This window comes from Capsicum annuum, chromosome 1 (genome assembly GCF_002878395.1).
Source record: "Capsicum annuum cultivar UCD-10X-F1 chromosome 1, UCD10Xv1.1, whole genome shotgun sequence".
Lineage (NCBI taxonomy): Eukaryota > Viridiplantae > Streptophyta > Magnoliopsida > Solanales > Solanaceae > Capsicum > Capsicum annuum.
In genome coordinates, this window is record NC_061111.1 from 11,160,337 (window position 1) to 11,170,905 (window position 10,569).

The window sequence follows — 10,569 nt, forward strand, 5'->3', positions numbered from 1 at the left end:
TGAATTGTGCACGTAACTAAAATATTATAGGATCTTATTACATTAATATTTATTTGTCGGCTAAATTGAATTTACAAAACCTTTTAAGTATTACACGTACTTGTATTTTGTAAAAAACTAGTCAAGAATTGTTAGAATAACATTAATTACAACAACAATTACCGTGGGATGAGATGTATGTTGCAACTTGCAAAAAAGAAGAGTTTAGATTTATGTATTTTTCGATCTATTTATTAATCTTTATATTTCTATTTGTATGAAATAAGGTCCAGTTAATGCTTCTTATTAAATGTTTTTACTTTTCATTTAACTAAAATTTATATATATATACTAACTAAAATTATCTAATTACATTATATATCAATTTGTTAAAATATTTATACATATCCCAAATTATTTATATAAATCCCTTTACTTTCAATTTCTCTCTCTTAAACATAATACACCTCACAATTTCAATATTTCTTCCATAATTTACTTTCCCATATGCTCCCACATAAATCCCTTTTCTTTTAACTTTCTCTCTTTTAATCATTGCACATGTGAAACACTAGTTTTGACAAAAAAAATAATATGATATTTTTGAGGTATTCTTCTTCCTTCTCTGTACAATTATTTCTTGAAAATACTTATTTTTCTGTGGTAAAGTTGAGATCTTTATTGAGATTTGGTATTGATTTTTCATATGGAGTTTATTTTATTATTAAAATAATTGTGTTTGATCTTTGGATTTGATGTAAATATTTGAGCTTTTGCTTCAAGAATGGATTTTTATGTGTTTTTTTTGTTCTTGATTTTATTGAATATGATTTTTATTTTTTTCACTTTTGTTGAATTAGTCATATATTTAGATAAGTTACATTAATTTGATATTTTAGAACCAGGAAAGTATGCCAAATTCTTGGATCTTCTTTTGATGATTGGTGTGTTCTTGCAGATTTGATTGAACTTTACTTTTTTATTATTTTATATTATTTCAGTTCTGAAAATGTTTAGTTAGATTTACTAGTTTACCTATTTGTAAGCTCATGTAATTGGATAGATTTCAATAAATTCTGCTTTGAATATTGGAAGAAGATAGAATAATTTGTGGATTTTGTGTATTAGCTGCTTAGTCCTGCTTCATTTTTTGGTGTGATTAACTTGCTTTCAAGATGATGATGTTTGGGGAAATGGGATTTTGTGGCGATCTTGATTTCTTCTCTGCTCTGCTAAATAAAGTGAAAGTGGAAGTGGTTATCCCGCAGAATCAGATTGAGCTGGATTCTATGGTGGATAATGATTATAGTGATGAGGAGATTGATGTTGATGAGACTAACTTTGATGTTCATGATCAATTCTATTTGTTGAGCTTATATTCTATGGTAATTTACTCTTTGGTGTTTTGAAGAAGTGTTTGTTCTAAAGTTGGTTCGTTTGTTGTTGTTCATGCTAAATATATGAATGTATAATATTTTATTATATATGCCTGTTAGTGTATAATGTTCTTTGAAGTTTTGAAGAAGTGTTTGTTCTAAATTTTCAATATTACATTTGCTTCCTTTTTGTGTAATATGTTAGCATACATTAAAGCTGATATATAATATGAAATTGTGCCATTCCAGTTAACTTACGAATGTATAATATGTTGTTATATATTCAAATCATTGTATAATAAAAATTGTGTCAATCCAGTAAACATTCGAATGTATAATATTTGATTATACATTCGTCTATATGTATAATGAAAACTGCCGCAATGATAGAAATCGCATTTTTTCTGATTGTATTATTTTTAACATGTTTGTTTAATCCACTGACTCGATTTTAAAATTTTTATGTAGCTATGTACTGATTTGTTGTAACAAAGACTGCAAGTAGGTGTTGAGGGCGTCTTCTATGAATGAATAAAAAATTAATGCTTATATGAGAAGTGGGTGTTGAAAGCGCCTTATCCTCCTTATACATATATTGTGGGTGTGTATATACTATGTAATTTGCCAACTATTATAGTAAATAGTTGTTGAAACGTAATGTGTATTACACAATTATATACATTGAACTTTCATATATATATATATATATATATATATATATATATATAAAATGTATGATATACTATTATATTTTATTAACATGCATGATGTCTTACTGACAATAATGACTTTTAACTGACTTACATGTATTATTTTTTGTTTAAACAACATAAGAAATGACAGACTTATGTAACATAATTCGTGATAATTTAAGTTGCCTTTTCCATTTTATTTTATGTGTATGGTTATAGATTATACTTTCGTGTAAATGTATGATACGTTCACAATGTATTTAATGTAAAAAATACATTAAAAGTATGTTAATAATGTATGATATAGTGTTATAGTTTATAAATATGTATGACGTTAAATATTTTCTTTATTTTCTATTAAGTCATGAACGCTTAACAACATGTATGATGTTATGTAATACATATGTTTTAACGTATGAGACACTTGTTCAATGTATTATTAACTTATAACATAAGTTACCTACTGTTAAAAATTCAATATGTTGATATACAGTAACACATTATTTTGTAATCACTACTGAAAAAAGCTGAAAAACCGATCATGAAAAATCGACCACAGGTTGTTGTCGGAAAAAACCGACCACATGTGGTCGATTTTTTATTTTTTATTTTTAAAAAAGAGACCACAAGTGGTCGCTTTTATATTTTAAAATTTTAAAATAATTTTTTCAATAATTTTTATATTAATTATTAATTATTTTATAAATAAAAATTAAAAAAAAAAAAAAAGTGGTCGGTTTAAAAAAAATTTAAAAATATTTTTAAAAAATCGACCACTTGTGGTCGGTTTTAAATTTATTTATTTATTTATTATTTAAAAAATATTAATTATTAATTATTTTATAAATAAAAAAAAATCGACCACTTGTGGTCGGTTTTAAAAAAAATTAAAAAATATTTGTAAAAAATCGACCACTTGTTGTCGGTTTTTAATTTATTTTTATTTTTTTAAGTGGTCGATTTTTAATTATTATTTTTTAAAAATATTTTAAAAAATCCGACCACAAGTGGTCGGTTTTTATTTTTTTTGCAAAAAGAAAATATTTTAAAAAAACGACCACTTGTGGTCGGTTTTTGAACTAAAAAAAATAATAAATAAATAATTTTTAGTGAGCAATAATTATATAGATGTAATTATATATATATTCATTAGAAATAATTATATATATTTTTTTCAAATTACACTGATCGCACGATGTCGATAATGGTCTATTATAAGGTAATATAATTGTGGATGTGATATATATAGTACTCATTCAAGTGTTCATATACATAAATATATATATATATATTATCTAGTGGTCGATTGATGAACAATGTAGAAAAAACCTAATATTGTATTAAGATAATCAAATATAATTAATCGATCACTTATATGAGTAAGTATAAGAAGCACATCGCAGTATATTATTGGATAATATACTTGTGTACGTATGTGATAGATATAGTACGTATTTAGAACTTGATATAGTCGATAGTGTGTATATGTGTGTGTATGTATAGGTATATATATATATATACATATTATACAGTGAAGGTATATTAATGACACGCGATAATGTAATCCATAATTCATCTGAGTATTTGTAAAATACGTTGTACACTATTATGGGGTAGTAAAATCGTGTATTTGATGTTTATAGTACGTGTCTAAAAGCTGATAGACAATTAAATATATGTATATACGTATATCTCGTGTAGTAACGTATGCAGTAATCGACAACTAGATAACCGAATGTATATATCAACATATTTTGAATGATTCATTCATATATATGATACTATTGAGGATCGAATTAATAATATAATGTATGTTGATGTGATATTAATGTTAGTCAAAATAATCGATAACTCATCAGAGTTTGTATACGAAATATGTCGCATTATATTACAGGATAATATACTCGTGTACGTAAATATAGTATGTATTTTGAACTTGATATATATAGTAGATAATGTGTATACGTTCGTGTATGTATAGGTATATATATAGGTATGTGTGTGTATGTTATATGATGTTATTAACATTCATTAAATTATTTTCACATAACTGTGCATACTCACATTTTTTGCAAATACATTATCTAGATTTCCATTAATTAGCATTATTTATTTTTATTATTACTTATTATTTTTCTTATTGTTTATTATTATTATTATTATTATTTATTATCATTATTATTCCTTATTTATTATTATTACTTATTATTTAATTATTACTATTATCATTATTTACTACTACTAGAATTTAAATAGCGGTCTAAATTAATACCACTTTGTCAATTAATTTATCTTGTAGTCCAATTTATTTAAGTCATTATAATTTTAGTCCATTCTATCCAATTTATTACAAATCTAAGCATTTTTTATTCAACTCATGTCAATTATATCCACAAATATGTCAATTTAATCAAAAATGAATTGTTGACCCTATTTTTGTCTCAGCCGCTGATCAAAATTGATCCAACGGCTGAGATGGATTCAACATCCTCTTTCCTTTTTAATATCCCAACCAAAACCCTAACCCAAAAACATTTCTCAACATCCGCCTCTTTCCCTCTCTCTCAAAACGCTCTCTCTCAAGAAGCAAGCGCCGCCACCCCTCTCTCTCCTCCGATCTCTTCGCGGACCAGCCCCATTCCAGCGTCGCCGGCGACCAACCAGATGACCCCAGCGACTAGCCGCCTCAACCACCGAATAAAGCTCCGCCGCCACCAGCAGCGGCGAACCAACCCAGCGCCGCCGCTGGCTTTCTTCGTTCCTCCTCCTCCAGCTTCCAGCGCTACCAGTCAACGACGACCATCCTCCACGCCGGAAGCCACGCGAGCCAGACCTCCGGTCCTCAGAACGAGAAATAAGACGAACACCTTTCGGGTTTGACTCTTCTTATGGTTCGCATTCTTACTGTTTTTGATCTTCGTGTGCTCTACCTTATTCCTAGATTTTAAGTTCGTGGAACATGACTATGATTCTTGAGTTAATTCTCTGTATCTTCTTATCAACATTTGTGAAAATGTATTTTCTAAGGTTATCGAGATTTTGATATCATCAGGACTCTTTGCAGCCCCAATAAGTTCTTTGTTATGCCTTCGTATGTTGTTGCCCTTCGTGTATGTTGATTTGACTGCTCACATCTTTAGCCTGTGGTTTTAATATATTGTGGTTATGATCTTTGACATCATTTAGTTTTAGACCTTGTGAGAACTATTGGGTATATGCTTAGTTTTTTAAGGAGACATTGGTTTGGGTATTTTACAATAGTAAAGACTTGTTGGCTTCAGTTATGATTTTTGACTAGTTAAATAATGACTTGAGAGTTGTGATATTCTTATGTATGGATTCTTACTTATCAATAAGATTGGTTCGGATGGTTGAGGCCAAGTGGTTCAACTTCGCCTTTTAGATTATAGCTATGGATTGTGTAACTTAGTTGCAATCCTTATTTTTAGGTTTTGACACTTTAGTGAGTCGAAAATATTTTAAGTGTAGTCACTTGAGAATTGAATTAGTGAGTCGAAAATGTTTAATAATTGTAGTTACTTGAAAGTTGGATTTGTGTTTTGAATATAGTGAAGTGTGGTCACTTGAGGAGTGAGTTAGTGACTTGAAAATGTTTAAGTGTAGGTACTAGAAATGTAAACTTGTGTTTTGAATTTAGTTAAGTGTGGTCACTTGAGAAGTGCATTAATGAGTCGAAAATGTTTAAGTGTAGTTACTTGAAAGGTGAGCTTGTGTTTTGAATATAGTGAAGTGTGGTCACTTGAGAAGTTAGTTAGTGACTTGAAAATGTTCAAGTGTAGGTACTAGAAATGTGAACTTGTGTTTTGAATTTAGTTAAGTGTGTTCACTTGAGAAGTGCATTAGTGAGTCGAAAATGTTTAAGTGTAGTTACTTGAAAGGTGAACTTGTGTTTTGAATATAGTGAAGTGTGGTCACTTGAGAAGTGAGTTAGTGACTTGAAAATGTTTAAGTGTAGTTACTTAAAATGTGAATTTGTGTTTTGAAGTTAGTTAAGTGTGGTCACTTGAGAATTGCATTAGTGAGTCGAAAATGTTTTAAGTGTAGTTACTTGAAAGGTGGGCTTGTGTTTTGAATATAGTGACTCAAAAATGTTTTAAGTTTAAGTAGTTGAAATGTGAACTTGTCAATTGAATTTGCTAAAGTGTGGTTACTTGAGTAGTGATATAGTGACTCAAAAATGTTTTAAGTTTAAGTAGTTGAAATGTGAACTTGTCAATTGAATTTACTAAATTTGGTTACTTGAGTAGTGAACTAGTGACTCAAAAATATTTTAAGTTTAGGTAGTTAGAAATGTGAACTTGTCAATTGAATTTGCTAAAGTGTGGTTACTTGAGTAGTAGTGAATGTTTAAGTTTAGGTTCTTGAAATGTGAACTTGTCAATTGAATTTACTAAATTTGGTTACTTGAGTAGTGAACTAGTGACTCGAAAATGTTTTAAGTTTAGATAGTTGAAATGATGTTACCTTATTATAAAAAAAGTTTAGGTAGTTGAAATGTGAACTTGCCGATTGAATTTGCTAAAGTGTGGTTAATCGTGGTCACTTGAAAAGTGCATTAGTGAGTCGGAAATGATTAATTAAGTGTAGTTACTTGAAAGGTGGACTTGTGTTTTGAATATAGTTAAGTGTGGTCACTTGAGAAGTGAGTTAGTGACTTGAAAATGTTTAAGGGTAGGTATTTGAAATGTGAACTTTTCATTTTGAATTTAGTTTAGTTTGGTAACTTGTGAAGTGACTTAATGACTTGAAAATGTTTAGGTGTAGGTACTTGAAATGTGAACTTTTCATTTTGAATTAAGTTTAGTTTGCTAATTTGCGAAGTGAATTAGTGACTTGAAAATGTTTAGGTGTTAGGTACTTGAAATGTGAACTTTTCATTTCGAATTTAGTTTAGTTAGATAACTTGTGAAGTGACTTAGTGACTTGAAATGTTTAAGTGTAGTTACTTGAATTATGGATTAGTGACTTTTGTTATGAATTTAGGTACTTGAAATGTGAACTTGCGTTTTGATTTTAGTAAAGTGTGGTCACTTGAGAAGTGAATTAGTCACTTCAAAATGTTTAAGTGTACGTACTGGAAAGTGAACTTTTCATTTGACTTTAGTTTAGTTTGGTAACTTGCGAAGTGAATTAGTGACTTGAAAATGTTTAGGTGTTAATATGTGAAATGTGAACTTTTGTGACTTGAACTAATTACTTGAATGTGATTGTGTAGATGAAATCTGATTGTAGCTGGATATATTAACGAAATATTGATAATAGAATGGGTGATGCTGAGATTGAAGATGCGGATGCTGAGTTGTAGTTTTTAGTATTTTGTATGTTTTATAGTTTGGATTTGGAATCTCGATAAATTTTGTAAATAATGTTTGTATTCTTATGGTGGTTGGTTGATTGTATATTAAATGATTGGTGGGATGTATTGTAGATAATAATCAATGTTTGTAAATGATTAGTGGGCTATATTGTAAGTAATTTGATTTTTAATTTTTGTATTTTGAAAATTTTCAATTTTTTTTTTACAAAATTATCAAAAAAATCGACCACATGCGGTGGATTTTTTTAAAATTTTCAATATTTTTTTTTACAAAATTATCAAAAAAATCGACCACATGTGGTAGTTTTTTTTTTTTAAAAATTCAATTAAAAATATTTATAAAAATCGATCACACGTGGTCGGTTTTTGTTTTATTATTATTTTTTAAAATTGATTATAAGTGGTTGATTTCTTATTAAATTAATTAATTAATTTAATAATAAATTGACCACTTGTGGTCGATTTTTTTTCCTTGAAAATTATTTTCTCCACTTTTAATAAAATAATAAACAATTTAAAATATATTTTAAAAAAACGACCACTTGTGGTCGGTTTTTAAAAAGGTACCACAGGTTTTTCGACCACACAATTTGATCGATTTTGTGGTTGATTTTTTGGGGAAACCGACCACACGTGGTCGATTTTCGTGGTTGGTTTTTTCTTTTTTTCTTGTTGTGAATTTAGTTTTATACGTATTACATAATAAATTCTAAGGCAAAATCAATAACTACCAAACTATATTAGTAACATTACAATATAGTGTAAGTAATTAAACAACATTTCTTCAGACGTTATATATCTATATAATGTGAATTAACATCTAAAAAGTAACATTGTAATCGGTTAACATCAACTACAAAATCCAAGAGTTAGTTGCTTCCATGCCGATTATTATAGAAAAAATGCTACTCTAAAGTAACAAGTGTACTTTCATCAAGTGTTTGGAGATAACTATTCCACGGTCGATGAGGATCCTCATTATCACTCGTGTACCCACTTGCAGTCTTTGTTACGACAAATCAGTACATAGCTGCATAATTTTTTTTAAATTGAGTCAATGGATTAAACAAACATGTTAAAATAATAAAACTAGAACAAAGCGCAATTTCTGTCATTGAGACAGTTTTCATTATACACATAGACGAATGTATAATCAAATATTATACATTCGAATGTTTACTGGATTGACACAGTTTTCATTATACAATGATTTGAATGTATAACAACATATTATACATTCGTAAGTTAACTGGAATGGTACATTTTCATTCCAAAATCCACAAATTATTCTATCTTCTTTCAGTATTCAGAGTAGAATCTATTGAAATCTATCCAATTACATGAGCTTGCAAATAGGTAAACAAGTAAATCTAACTAAACATTTCTAGAATTGAAATAACACAAAATAATAAACAAGTGGAGTTCAATCAAATCTACAAGAACACACCAATCATCAAAAGAAGCATAAATGTGCACAAATGAGAAAGAGTCTTAAGATTTTCTTAGGCATCCCACTTTCTTTGAAGCTCAACAAAAATACTGTACAAGCTATTTCCCACAAAAATCCAAGAATTTGACATAATTTTCTAGATCTAAATATCAAAAAATACAAAGCAAAAAATTAACCAAACAACAAAATTATTTCTTCAACTCAATGTAAACCTTCACTCCATTGTTGTTTCTTATGACAATTGGAGAAGAATTTCCTTCAACCACATATTTAACTTCTATTTTTTTTTTCATATTCGTCGATATCCAATTACATGGCGATCGTAGAAACCAATTTCAAGAAAGTAATACCTTCTGAAACAATTATTGCGTCACTTTTGTATGACTCATAACTTATTTTTGACTCCCAAACTCCAGCATGTCGCAGCAATATGGGGATATTCATATTGATTTAAGTAGTACTAAAAACGTATGTAGAAGAAATTTATTGCTTTTTCCTTTTCAATTCTTGAATCCAAGATTACAAAAAAAATAAAATTGAACATTCAGAAAAATTTTGAAATTCAATATCAAGATACTACTTTTATCCCAAAAAGAGTTAAAGTTGTCCAATTATTGCCTTCAATTAAGGAACTTTAAAATAAGTAATTATTTCAATTACCTTAAATTTAGGATTAGCTGATACATCATATATTCGACCAATGTATAATATGTGACCGAATGTATGGGTATGTTTGCAAAAAAAGAAAGAGAGAAAATAAGAAAGGATTTTGTGTAATTATTTTCATTGTCTAGGAGATTATGTTGTTTACACTTCATTTAACTAGTTTAGTGTATATGCTTTATACGTGTATATAATATCAAATTTTTCGATCAAAAAGATTTCAATTAAAGAAAATATATGAGAAATTATTAAAAGAGAAAAACCCATTGACATGTTGATTTTTAGTTATAACACAATTAAAGCCACTAATATAGCAATTTGCTATATTATAAAGTTTCTAAAGTCATAAATTGTGAGTTCTAAAATGAAGCTATTACAATTTACATGATTTAATATATTCTTGTTCAATATGTCCTAGTAATTAGTAACCATCAATAAAAATTAATCTTTAAATTTCTATGTGCTTTTAAAAGTTAATTTCAAAAGAATCATATAAGAGAAATAAACATAAAAGAATTCTAAGGTTCAAAAGATTCTTATATTGGTAGTTCAGAAGTCACATCCAAGAGTATTATTAGTCATCTTACTCTTCCACATCCATATGTGTACATTAAATAGTATATTTTTCTATAAAAAAATAATTATGATTCAAATTATTTCTGTTAGTTATATTCATTAAAAAAATATCTTTTTTGTTAATATTTTTAATCATCCGATTAGTTGAAATACCCCCACCCCGCCCTAAAAAAAGAAAAAGAAAGAATAAGAATAAAAATAAAAGTGACCTTATAATAATGTATCATACACATTTTTAATTAAAGGTATCAAACAATTTTTTCTTCTTGTCCCCCTTCCTTTATATGCTCACAACCAACGACAATATCCTGACATATGAGTTATGAACTCGTAAGAGTTAACATAACAAATCTTCACAACTTTAAATCTAATCAAATGACAGATTTAACAAACGAACCTGATATAGAAATGTCTTCGTGTGACTATACATAAATTTCATGTCTGCTCTATACAATATCTATAATTTCGAAAAGTTAACCAAATAATGACAAAGAA

The 10,569-nt window shown here is 28.0% G+C and overlaps 1 protein-coding gene across 2 annotated transcripts; it reads left to right on the forward strand.

Moving 5' to 3' along the window:
* The first annotated feature begins 4,438 nt into the window (after window positions 1-4,438).
* On the forward strand, window positions 4,439-7,563 carry LOC107867655 (mucin-2-like). Of its 2 annotated transcripts, none has more exons than XR_001673262.2 (2): window positions 4,439-4,938; window positions 7,284-7,563. XR_001673262.2 is itself a non-coding variant. In XM_047393729.1 (2 exons), the coding sequence occupies exons 1-2, from the start codon at window positions 4,523-4,525 to the stop codon at window positions 7,311-7,313; spliced, it is 429 nt and encodes a 142-aa protein (XP_047249685.1). In that variant the 5' UTR covers window positions 4,508-4,522; the 3' UTR covers window positions 7,314-7,563. The 2 variants fall into 2 exon arrangements, 1 of the variants encoding a protein (XP_047249685.1); XM_047393729.1 differs by having other exon boundaries at window positions 4,508-4,921.
* Window positions 7,564-10,569: the final 3,006 nt, after the last annotated feature.

Coding starts and splice junctions, on each gene's coding strand:
- LOC107867655 (XM_047393729.1), top strand. CDS start 4,523: ATGGATTCAACATCCTCTTTCCTTTTTAATATCCCAACCAAAACCCTA. Junction 4,922..7,283: donor ATAAGACGAACACCTTTCGG/GTTTGACTCTTC, acceptor GTGATTGTGTAG/ATGAAATCTGATTGTAGCTG.